The sequence below is a fragment of the Protopterus annectens genome, chromosome 1.part2 (assembly GCF_019279795.1).
Source record: "Protopterus annectens isolate FY-2018-M chromosome 1.part2, PAN1.0, whole genome shotgun sequence".
Lineage (NCBI taxonomy): Eukaryota > Metazoa > Chordata > Ceratodontiformes > Protopteridae > Protopterus > Protopterus annectens.
In genome coordinates, this window is record NC_056727.1 from 1,219,809,903 (window position 1) to 1,219,822,521 (window position 12,619).

Genomic DNA, 12,619 nt, shown 5'->3' on the forward strand with positions numbered 1-12,619 from the left:
TATTGTAGCTGAGAGGATTATCAGGAACTCCCTCCCATCCATACAAGACCTGCACATGTCCTGATGTCTCAGCAGGACAAGAAAATAACTAGGGTTTGCACTCCTCCTGCTTTACAAGCTGTTCTCACATTTAACATCAGGAAGGCGCTTTTGATGCATACACTGCAAAACCATGAGATTCAGAAATATTATCTTTCCACTAGCCATTAGGTTACTGAACTCTAGCAACAGTACCCTTCACACTGGACATTAAGTCAGTAATCCAATAATACTGAAAAGTCTATATAGTGCAGTATGCAACAAGGTCTTACCCGCACCCAGACAGCAAAGTCAGCAATAATTAAAGTTAACTGTCTCACTGTGCAATATAAATGTAGCCCTTGAATCAATCGCATAAGTGAATTTTTTCCTGTGAAAATTAACTAAGAACCTAGTAATGAGTGTCAGTCTGTTAAATCAGTGTAATGCAAACATTTATTATTGTTGTTACTCTTTCTATAGAATTTTGTGTATTATGTTAAATGCAGTCTGATTTGTATGCACTTTGAGCCCAAAGAAACTTAATTTTGCTGGGTTTGCACTTGTGTAAATCGAAGTGACAGTTTACTTTCCCTTTCCTTTCTTGAAGATTTACCTGCTGCAAGCAAGTATGTAACCAAGTGTACTTTGTGTATTTCATGACGTTTTTTTAATACTTTGTGCTCTGAGTTGTACTAGAAGTTAAACTAAAGGAAAACGAAGAACATTTATTATATTTTTTTCTTGGAACATGTAGTTTGACAGTATTGAAAATGTATGCTTTTCAGAAGGTACACTGCTCTAAGTAGGCTGAAGCTACACGTGTGGGGAAAATTGCATTCTGAAAACTGATGTACAGTTCTACAAATCCTGGCTATATACCATTAATTACAACAAGCTATTGCTATGTCAGTATTAATTTTCAGTAAACTCCCAATTCCCCTCAGCTTTGATAGATGGAGAAACCTTAAACATTTTTTCAATACAAGAAGCTAGGGTAACTGGGGAAGAAAACCATGATCACATAAGGCAATGTTGCTCCCATTTACTTGTTAAAATCTGGTCTAGGGGTACATGCTTGCACATTGTCTAGTATTAGCCAGACATCCTAGCAACTGTATTTGCATGATAGTCAGAACCTTAGGTTTGTTGGAGTTTCTCACACTGCATATGCTGATGGCTTTGATCACGCTTTACCTAGATAAAGCGTTCAGAATTTTATTCCAGTGGCATAGTATGCATTAAATGTCATAAACAGGATTTGTTGATTTCTTTTACAGACTTATTTGGTATTGGAAGATGGCTTAAGAGCCCTTCAGCATGAGTAGGTTTTCGTACACATCAGAAATTACAAAATGAAAGATTCAAAAATGTTATCTTGGAGTAACTATCTTTGACATAAAGAAAAGCTGTCAAATCCCTAATGGCAGGATTTGTTCAGGTTTTTGAAGTTTGTTTCCATACTGTATATTCTTACTCACTCTGATTCTTTTCAAGCATTCTGAGTTGACAGTCCCCCGTAGTCTTGCACATTCTGCACTTTGTATAAAGCACTGCATGCCTTCTGGGGAGCAGCAGAGTAAAAGCACCCATCAGAACATATTTCTGTCTTTCCACCCTTGTCACTCTGTTTTATTAGCTGCAGCAAAGTAATTTTCTGTAATGAAAAATCATAACGAAAGAATGCAATGTCTGCTTTCAGTGGCAGCTTACTTCAGAGCTCCTCAGTGACAAAAGGGTTAAGGGTCATTCTCTGAGCTTGGGTCAGTGAAGTAGGAGAGTTGGGGGTGCCCGAATACACCCAATTTGTAATCTGGTAGATCAGACCTCTGTTGCAATTGACAGGCTTAACACAAGATCGCAGGTTAAAACTACGTGGGGGACAAATAGTAACAACTTGTAGCCCTGGGGATACAGCTCTGTCAGACCTCATTACTCACTAGCAGCAGGTTCATGAATTAAGGGATGTTTTCCCCCCATAAAATAAAGGGCTGTATTGAGATCTAGGGAGAATTGAAGCCATTAAAGTACTTCCCAAAGAATCCTGCTTTCTGGCATAATTTTTTTATTAATGCAGTATTTTGATTTTGGTTACTGCTGCTGTATTTTGAATTTGTACATCACTTGATTTTTTTTTTTCTTTTTTAGGAACTTGATGATGGCCTAGATGAAGCCTTTTCAAGGTACTTTTCCATCTTTATACACTGAGGAAAAAAAAGTCTTGGATAATAGACTTCTGTTTATGTAGACCATAATGACATTTTGTTGGTTTGTGCTATTTTTGTGGCTGTTTTACTTCCTGCTCTTCTGTTAAGAATCCAGCTGCTGCTCACTTCCTGATTTCCCAACTTATTGTTTGGGCTGGATTTTACTGAATGATCTGTCTACAGGAGCTGCAAGGATATAGTTGTGCACTGAGTTTAGAACCTTTTAGAGAAATGTCCTAAGGAATGCTGCTGTTCTAGGAGTGGAGTGTACAGTGACATTTGTTTTCTGCTTAACCTCTGCCGTACTAAGCTTTGATGTGAGTATGTAGAAGCTTGTAATTTTTAAACCTAACTTCTGCCATTGCTTGCTGTAGACCTATTTTTGGATTAAGAGATGTCCTAAGGTACTCTTTCCTTTCTTTAGCTGCTTTGTCTTTAAGCCATAGTTTCCAGCACTACAGGCAGAATCCACCTGCTGTTGGGTGAGCTGTCTCATATTTGTGAAGGTCCCATGCACCCTGACTTCATCACTACATTAGCCTGTTGTAATGTATAGATGTTCTTCATGTTCCACTGTTGCAGGCATCACCTGTGGGTTATCCCTGCTGTGGTAGCCCTCGGCCAGCCCGAATACCAGAGTCGATGTTTTTCTGCGTCGGCTGCGTTTGCTTGCTGCCTGACGTCAGGTCATCAGTGCTATAAAGGAAGGCAGCCAATGCAATTGTATCAGTCTTTCTTGCTGTGGAGCCCATAGCAGTAGTAGTTTGCAAGTGTGCCGGTCAGTCCCTACCAGAGTTTGAATTACAGCTGAAAACATCTAAAGCCAAGTACCCCGTTAGGGATCCTTTTTTCTTGCACTAATCAATGTCCAAAAAAGTTAACAATTGTCTCGCCTGTGGAAAGCAAATACCACACCAAGACTTCCAGTCATACTGAGTCACTTGTTTAGGCCCAGACCACAACGTCCCCCGTTGCCAGTTCTGTGCCCTCTTTAATGTGAGAACCATCTGTAGACATTCCAAAAAAAGTAAGGATAAAGACAGAGACAAGCCACACAAGGCTAAGCCTTCTGACGACTCTACCACTTAAGCAGGTGGTCAGTTCTCTGGAATTCAGTGAGGCACCTTTGCAGCCCCTGATGCCCAATTCATTACCTTCACAGGCTTCTACTGAGACCCTTTTGGAGTCCGGTATGCTGCAGGAATCTTGTCTTCTGAGCCTTTGGTTGTCTCTGCCTTGGTTGGGTCTGGAGCCACGACCCGATACTCTTAGGCCTAGAAGCAAGCCCACTCCTAGGTAAACTACCTCTAGGCACCATTTTACTCCTACTCCACTACCCCAAGCTCAAATGCTTAAAATGGAGGAGGATCTTATCACCCTTATCAGGGGTAGTCAGGTCACACCTTCTAAAAGGAAGAGAGACCTTTCTCCTGAAATACTGACAGAATAGGATTCTGAGGAGTCTGATTATTCAGATTTTGAAGAGGAATAACAACCTCTGACCGCTTATGAGGATTCAGATGCAGAGGAATCCATTCCTTCTGCCTCCCCCCAGAAGATCTTTCCTTTGAGGAAACCCTTCACACCCTCAGGGAACATTTCCACTGGGAATCCCAGGACTTCCCTCAGTCTATGAAAAGACTAAGAATTTCTAGACCTGCCCCAGCACAGACCCTTGGCCATCCCTCCAGTCTTAGAGATGGTTGATGATGCCTTCCATGAATCCAGCTTAACTCCTGACGCTCTCCCACCTGCTCCCAGAAAACTTGAGAGATATTACAGAGTACCGGATTCTCACAAATACCTGTACAGAAATCCTGCTGCAGACCTGGAGATAATTACACGGGGACCAAAAGGAGCCAAGGTTAGTTCTGCAAAGAATCCTATTCCTTCTGATAAGGACTACAGAGCTCTGGACAGATGGGGTAAAAAAGTATACACCTCTGCAACCTTAGCTAATGTCCTTCAAGGATGCATCTGCAGTCATAACATATGGGTTGTCCTGCCTCAAAGCAGCCCTTGATGGGCTTGGATTCCAAGGTCTAGGTCTGGCCTCGGCTGATATACGCACTTTCCCCGACATCAGAGCGTCTGAGGTATAAAAAGCATCAACCGGCCATTTCTCAGTCTTTCTTGCCGTGCGATTGCCGAGCAGAAGCTTTTAGCAAGTGCCGATCGGTCAGATCCAGTGATTTCAGCCGAAGACTTGACTTCAAAGTACCCACGTTGGGGACTCTCTTTCTTGCCTCTGCCGATGTCACCACTGACGTTGTTTAACCTGGCCAGAAACAAATGCGCTATAGGATTTCATTCTTGCCTTCCCTTGTAGGTCCAGACCACGGCGTGTCGGCCTGTTTTGGCTACCATGCCTCCTTCAGCAGCCCGACTCTTAGGCGATCGATTGAATTCTGAGAATTTTGGGCCCGGCGCCCGCTTATAAATGCCGCCGTAGACTCGACGCATATAGTCAAGCATGAGAGGACCCGACACTCACGACCAGAGTCCTTCCTTGAAACCACTACTGGGCTACGAGTGTCTCGGTTCGGCAAAACTGGAATCTCGGCGGCGGTTCACTTCTTCCAAAACCATACTTCCCGACCACGAGGCCGAGAGGCCCACGGCTTGGTCGACTTCAGAGCTACGTCTGACTGGTGTTCGAATTGTCGACACACCATACCTTTGGACATTTCCACGCACACCACGTGGGGCAGCTGGGCTGGCCCATGTCCATTAAGGCCTTTTCAAGGAGCTAAAACTGCAAACTTTCAAAAGCTTTCTGAGCCAAATCTACTACTCCCAAGGCCTTCCTCTAGTTCTCAGATGCCAGCTCAGCGGGACCTTCCTTAGTCAGAGGTTCCACAACACTCACCTCTGATCTACCTCTCCAACCTCCTCCAGACGAGGCCCAGGACCCCTCTGATCACCACCTCCTCCAGATGATTTACGGATGGAGTCGAGTTGTCAGACCACCAGGAAGGGGCCCACTTGCTTATGAGATTCAGATGCAGAGGAATCTATCGCCGACTCCTCCCTCACGAGAGTTTCCTTTGGTGAGACTCTGCCTCCATGAGAGCATTTTCAATGGCAGGTCAAGTTTCTCTGATTCAGAGGCCCTTAAGGACCTTTTTGCATTGCCTCAGCATGGGCCCTTAGCTGCCACCTCCTGTTCTGAATCGCAATTGATGATGTAGCCGCAATGATGTCCCTGACAGATGCCGGCTCTCCCCTCCGGCCCCTGCTCAAACCTGACCCAGATACTACAGGGTCCCGGATTCTCATTTCCATTTTGTATAGCCCCATTCTGCGGGCCCCTAACTATTTCTCAGACTACTAAAGGGGTTCTCTAGCTACTGTAAAATCCCTCCTGCCCTCTGACAGAGTCTAGAGCTTTAGAGATGGGAAAGAAGAGGTGTCAATTACCTGGCTCACTTTCCTGTCAGGGCATTAAACTGTCAATTTCATATGAACTTTCTTCTCCTATTTGTTAGATGAACTAAATAAAACTTTTCTTCTACTCTAGAACTCCCAGGCTAAATCCCACTTCCAGGATTTAATTTCAACTCACAACAGGTTATGTGTTTCTTAGAGCAACATGATGCTGGGCTTCATTTAGATCATTCAGCTATGACTGGGGCAGTGATTCATAGGCATGTGCCTGGCTGGAAGGAGCAATCTTGAACCAATAACCAGAAAACTAAACTCCTGGATGCTCCAATGGAGGAAACAAAATTATTAAAAAATCTGTCAGGAGATCTTAAAAGGTTGAACAAGTTCAAAATCTGTGCAAACAGTTAAAGATTTCTGCAAGTTCAGCCACCGAGATTCGACAGAGAAACAGGCCTGCAAATTGGTCCTTTTCAGCAGGTCAATGAGGCCCAGAGCAGAGAACAGGCGCCCTGAAGGCAGGGTCAATCAGGCTCCTACAGAAGGCAGTCAGTGGCAACCTGCCATGGGGAGGTAATGCAACAGCAACAGCAACCTTCTACTACTCAGGACAGGGTCAATGACAACTCTGATTCCGCCTTCCAGGGATCAACTGAGCACCCTTAGGCGGAAAGCTGGGCATGGACACTGCAAATAATTATATCACATAGGATACATAGACACTGCAAGCAATAGATAAAAGGATTACAGCCAAACTTCACACTTTGCCAAAAAGTGGAATGCCAAACTTCCTGCGCAAATCAGGTAGAGGCTTTAAAACAGACAGCAATTTACTTCAGATGAAAGCTATGAAAAGGTACCATGTTCAGAACAAGGCCAGAGAGTTTTACTCCAGAAGGAGGCCTGTACCAAGGAAAATCAATGGGCCCTATTCTCAACCTGTCCGCACTAGACAAAAATCTCATTGTGCCAAAAATTCAAATGCTGACCTACAGCAACTTCAACAACTTCCATATTGGGCTCAGGTCTTGGCTGGTAAACTCCTAGATCTCAAGGAGGCATGCACTGTCCTATTCTGACCAAACTGCTTGCAGAGCCTCAGATTTCTTGCAGGATCAGGGCATTATCAATTCGTGCACATTGCCCTTCCCAAGCTCATGGCCTGCACTTAGATATTCACGAAATACCTAGCTTTCAATAATTGCACATTTGTTTAATTTACAGGAATTCGTTGCACCGCCTGGACATTTTCTAATACAAGCGGACAACAGAAAAATTTGATAAAGGACTTGGCCTATGCCATACGCACCTGCAGACCAGTCCAACACAGTCCAACATCACAAGGAAGACTAGTACCATCCCAAGGATAACCTTTTTTGGGTGCGAATCTGGTTACAACCACCGATACTTCTTTTCTCACAGAGAAAAACAAAACTCTTCCAGATTACTTCTTGTGATTCTGACAAGACAAACTCAGCTTACTGCAGGAAAATACTGCGAGCCCTGGGTTTATGGCATCCCTGTAATTCTAATACATGCCATAAGGAATATAAGAAGTGCAATGGTACCTCAGTGTATGGTCTCAGCACAGTCCTGATTTAAAACCACTGGTAATCATTCCAGCCTTCAAAGAGATTCCTGTGGTGGTCTCAGGCCTGCCAGTCCAACAGAGGGGTTGCCTTTCAACAAACCAAAACCAAGGCAGACCATCACCACGGACGCCTCTAGACCAGGGATGAGGACAAATGTATCCAAGGCCTATGGCCTCACCAAAATAAACCAAAAGGGAAATGCTTTGGCAGTGGGGCATGCAATGAGGGCATTCAAGCCCTTCCTGCTAGCCACACCTGCTAATAAGGACAGACCAACACCATGGTCATGTGGTACATAAACAAGCAGGCACATTCTTGCCCTCTATGCCGCTGAGCTATGAATCTCTGCCGGGAACTATGCCTGAATCTCATGTCCAGCTTACAGGCTTAGGCGTGCCCAGGGAGAAGAAAATGCGCACAGCGGGACAGCTTAACAGAGCCCACCATGCGAATGGATGCTAAGCGCTGCCCAGACATCTTCAACTCATAGCAAGACATATGGAATGCGAGGAGATGGATTTGGTAGCCTCTACTCAATCATCAACTTCAAAACAGGTCTGCTCAGGGACATACCACCACAAGCTTGGGTGGACTCTCTGTCTTTCAGCTGGAAGCCCTAACAGTATGTCATACACCTCTCCCATTGATGTACAAGGTTCTACTGAAGGAATCAGGGAGGAACAGCCAAAGTGACTAATACCAAGCTCCGGACTGCTTGAACAACACTGGTATCCATTATTGAGAAGCATGTCTCAGGCAAAATCATGGCCCCTCCCCCCTGGCCTCTTCTTCAGCGCAGAACAATTTCAAAGACCCTGCATCAGCAAAACACATTGCAGCCAACTGCTTGGATTCATAAATCCCCACTCAAACTGTTTTTATCTCCAGAGAATTGAAGGACATGGGAGGCTCACAGGCCGCTTCCACAAGGAGGACATACTCAGCTAAATGTTGTTTCTCTGTTGGAGCACAGATGCATCCTTGAGATGCGTACAGTTTGTACCTACCATAAATGTAGATGTCCATTAGGTATGCATCTGCAGTGTATCCTGTTGTCCCTTGATATATATATATAAACTAATGCTGGAACTTTTTATAACACTCAACTGTCAGTGCCACATGTTAAAATGTCAACAACACACTTTGGAACTATTAAAACAAAAGAATTCAACCTTTCTTGACTATGCCAGTTCAAAAGAGTTAGCAGATTTACTGCACTCTACTTGTCAAGTGGCTAAACACTCATTACACTGTGGATATGATGCCCTAGAAGCCACAGGCAGGGCAGCAGTGTCAGGATCTGTTAGGAGACGTGCATGGTTGAAGGAACAACCTCTCCCTGTTCATGTCAAATCTGAATTACTTGATGCACCCTTGGATAAAGACCGCTTGTTTGGAGTAAAAGCAGAAGAGGTGCTTAAAAAGATGGAAGACTAAGCAAAATCTATGCAAACAGTAAAAGATTTCCTTCAAGTACAACTTACTAGGTTCAGCAGGAATTTTCCCTCAAAAGACTGGTCCTTTCCTGCACTTAGCAGACAGGGGCAAGGTAAGCCCCGCAGAGACAGACCACCCAGGACCAATGGATCTTGAAGATCATTTTTCAGGGATACAAATTCTCCTTCAGTGAACTCCCAATTCTAAGAGGGTACCCAGACGTACCTCCAAATCAGTGGGCAGAGGCATTGAAACAAGTCCAAACTCTCATATCCCAAGGGGCAGTAGAACCTGTCCCCTCAGATCAAACGGGCAAAGGTTTTTATTCCAGACTATTCCTTGTTCCCAGAAAAGAGGGCACTTGGTGCCCCATCCTGGATCTATCCATTCTGAACACCTTCTTGGTGGTCCCCAAATTCAAAACGATAACTTTGCAGCAGCTGCTGCCTATGCTGACAAAAAATGCCTGGTTAGTTACCCTAGATCTAAAAGATGGCTACCTCCACATCCCCATAAAGGAATCCTGCAGGAAATTCTGTCGATTCAGAGCAGGCTCACAACACTTTGTTCTCTGCACTACCCTTTGGCTTATCTACTGCTCCCAGGGTATTCACCAAATGCTCAGCCCCGGCCATAACCTTTTGCAGACAGAAAAATATACAAATTTACTCTTATCTGGATGACTGCTTCATTCAGGCAGACTGCAAAGAAAAGCTTCTCAAGGACCTCTTCTTTGTCAAAACCCTCCTAACCTCCTTAGGGTACACATTCAACGAGAAGAAATCAAAGCAAACACCCTCCAGGAAGATCATTTTCTTGGAAGCACTGCTGGACGTAGCATCCCAAATGGCCTTCCTATCCCCAGAATAGCAGAGTTTCCTGCCAGTCTATTTTACCCAGCTGGCTTCCAGAAGTCACCTCACTGTGAGGAAGTTCCTACAAGCCTTTGGGTACATGGCATCTTGCATCTTTCTAATTCCTTTGGCCAGGCTTCACATGAGAAAACGTCAGTGGTACCTAAAGAACCTTTGGTGTAAGCACTGTCAACCTCTAGAGACCTCTCTTCCCCCTCTGATCACCTGTATAAGGGCAGAGTTAAACTGATGGGCAGGGGCATGTGCCCAGAACAAGGCTCTTTACTTCACCCTCTGCCCAACTGGGCAGACCATTACCACCAACGCCTCAGACAGCTTGGGGTGCTCACCTAGAAGGCAGGTGCACCCAAGGTCTTTGGGATGCCCAGCACCATCCCTTACACATCAATCAGAAGGAAATGATGGCAGTACAAAAGGCTTTGACATCCTTCAAACTCCATCTCAGGTCAGGGGTTCTCCTTATCAAAACAGGCAACACCACAGTAATGTGGTACATCAGCAAACGGGGTGGGGCCCACTCTGACCCTCTGTGCAGGCTAGCCACGAACCCCTGGCTGACCGGCTCTTCCATGGGGACTACACCTGATAGCCCAGTACCTACCAGGGATCAACTACACCCTGGCAGACCATTTGAGCAGAAACTTACTGGACCCCCACAAATGGCAGCTCCACAGAAAAATCTTTACAAATCACTCGGGTGTGGGGGACTCCGAAGGTGGATCTTTTTGCTTCACATCTCAAACATCAGCTGGAAAAATTCTGTACCAGGGAGTATCACTACCTAGCGTGGAAGGTGGTTGCCTTGACCTTCCCCTGAAACACTCTTTTTGTACGCATTTCCTCCTCTGCCTCTTATTCCAAAAGTATTGATCAAAGTAAGGGAGGAGAGACCAAAGGCCATCCTCATTGCTCCAGATTGGCCCAGACAACATTGGTACCGTGTACTGCACAACCTGACCTTACAGCCCCCAGGCAGCTTTCCCTGATCTCAGACCTCTTAACTCAGGTGGGGGGGGATGCTGCACCCAGACTTGCAAGCTCTAACTATCAGCATGGCTAATACTCTAAAGGCAAACAAGGGGCCCCTGTTAAGCAAACAGGTCTTAGACATTATCACAGAGGCCAGAAGGCCCAGCACCAGAAAACCTTATGCAGGAAAATGGAAAAGATTCTGCTCTTGGAGCCAGTCCAGAGGGGACAATACCTCACAACCTTCCATCCCTCTTATTCTGGACTACCTAGTGAAACTACGTAATAGTGGCGCCTCCTTCTCTCTCAAAATTCACGCCTCAGCCATTTAAGCTCATTTTGATACAGAACAACCCTGTTCTCCCATCCCCTGATTAAACAATTCCTCAGAGGGGCTTCTAATATCAGACCTCCCAGAAGACCACACACTCCAGCCTGGGACCCGAATTATGTTTTGGAAAAACTAACTACCACCCTTCGAACTTGCTGCTTAAGCAGAACTAAGATACCTCTCCTGGAAAACTTCTTTTCTCCTAGCTATCACCTCAACCAGAAGGGTTTCGGAACTTCAGGCAGTGATGGGCCATTGAGCCCTTCATCATATTTCATGCAGACAGGGTCTCCCTGAGGACTAATCCCTCCTTTATGCCCAAGGTGGTAGCTAATGTAACTCTCAACCAGGCATACATCTACCCACCTTCTTTCCTAATCTTTAAAACAAGGGGGAAAAAATTCTGCACTCACTAGATGTGCACAGAAAGCATGTCTAGTATCTGGCCCATACTAAACCCTTCAGGAAAATAGACCAACTACTTGTCAGCTTTGCCCCAGGGGCAGAAGGGAAGCCCATTTCCAAACAAATATTTTCCAAATGGGTATCGCACTGTATCCATTTCTGCTACGGATTACATGGGAACACCCCCCCAAGTCTATTCGAACCCATTCCACTAGGGCAGCCTCCACTTCCTCAGCATTCCTCAGAGGAGTTCCCACCGGGGACATCCTGGAAGCTGCCACTATTCGAACCCATTCCACTAGGGCAGCCTCCACTTCCTCAGCATTCCTCAGAGGAGTTCCCACCGGGGACATCCTGGAAGCTGCCACCTGGACTTCTGTCCATACCTTTACCAAGCATTACCACCTATCTCTATTTTCTTAGGCTAGGGCAGGGTTTGCCTCTGCAGGGCATGCTGACCCATTCCTAGGTCTCTTACTAATCCTACCACCCCTCTTCTCAGTTTTGGGAATCCTCCCACAGGTGATGACTGCAACAGTGAAACATGAACATAGTACAGTTGTGTACACTTACCATAAATGTTGATGTTAGAGTGTATTCACTGTTCCAGTCCTGGTTTCCCACCCTCCTTCCCCCTTATATCTTCTTTCTTTATGGAGATATAAGTTTCTAATGGTGGCTTTTAGACACCAGGACCACTTTACCAGATTTACCTGGGCCTCTGACTGGTTAGGGCAAGAAAAACTGATGTAATGGTGTCAGCTACCTTCCTTTAATAGCACTGATGACCTGATGTCAGACAGCAAGTGACAGCAGCCGACGCAGAAAAACATTGACTCTGGTATTCAGGATGGCCGAGGGCTACCACAGCAGGGATAACCCACAGGTGATGACTGCAGCAGTGAATACACTCTAACATCTACATTTATGATAAGTGTACACAACTGTACTTTATTGAAGCTGGTAAAGCTTTGCTCTTGCAGTGGATAAGTAGTGTAGGTGGAAGTAGGTCAAGTTGATTGAAGAACAATTCTGAAGTCATTAAGTTGCACCAAGTATAGTGTGGTATTTGCAAAACTGGTATACATACTAAGGGGTGGGGGGACTAAGTGCATGAATGTGTTGTTGAGAAATGTATAATTAGGTTTAATGCATTTTCCATGATACTGTTTAACGCTTCCAGCTTGTGAGAAATGTGTTAACATTGATCATAAAAGCTGTCTCTTGACTGGGAAACTGGATTTAATTAACCTGGGTTCCATGGTCAGAAATAAGAATTAGTAGTGGTACCATGAAGTGATTTTTGAGGAACAGAAAGTGTACCACGTGCCATACTTGTACATGGAAAGTAGAAGTAGCATTTACTGTGTGGGATGGTACATTAATGTACATTGGCCTGTG

General features: G+C 45.0%; 1 protein-coding gene across 1 annotated transcript in view; it reads left to right on the forward strand.

The window, feature by feature from the left end:
• Positions 1-12,619, forward strand: part of LDLRAP1 (low density lipoprotein receptor adaptor protein 1) — a 982,852-nt gene that overhangs the window by 830,361 nt on the left and 139,872 nt on the right. Inside the window, exon 8 of the mRNA XM_044060079.1 lies at positions 2,167-2,201. Within this exon, the coding sequence (XP_043916014.1) occupies positions 2,167-2,201 (35 nt within the window). The remainder of the gene's footprint in view (positions 1-2,166; positions 2,202-12,619) is intronic.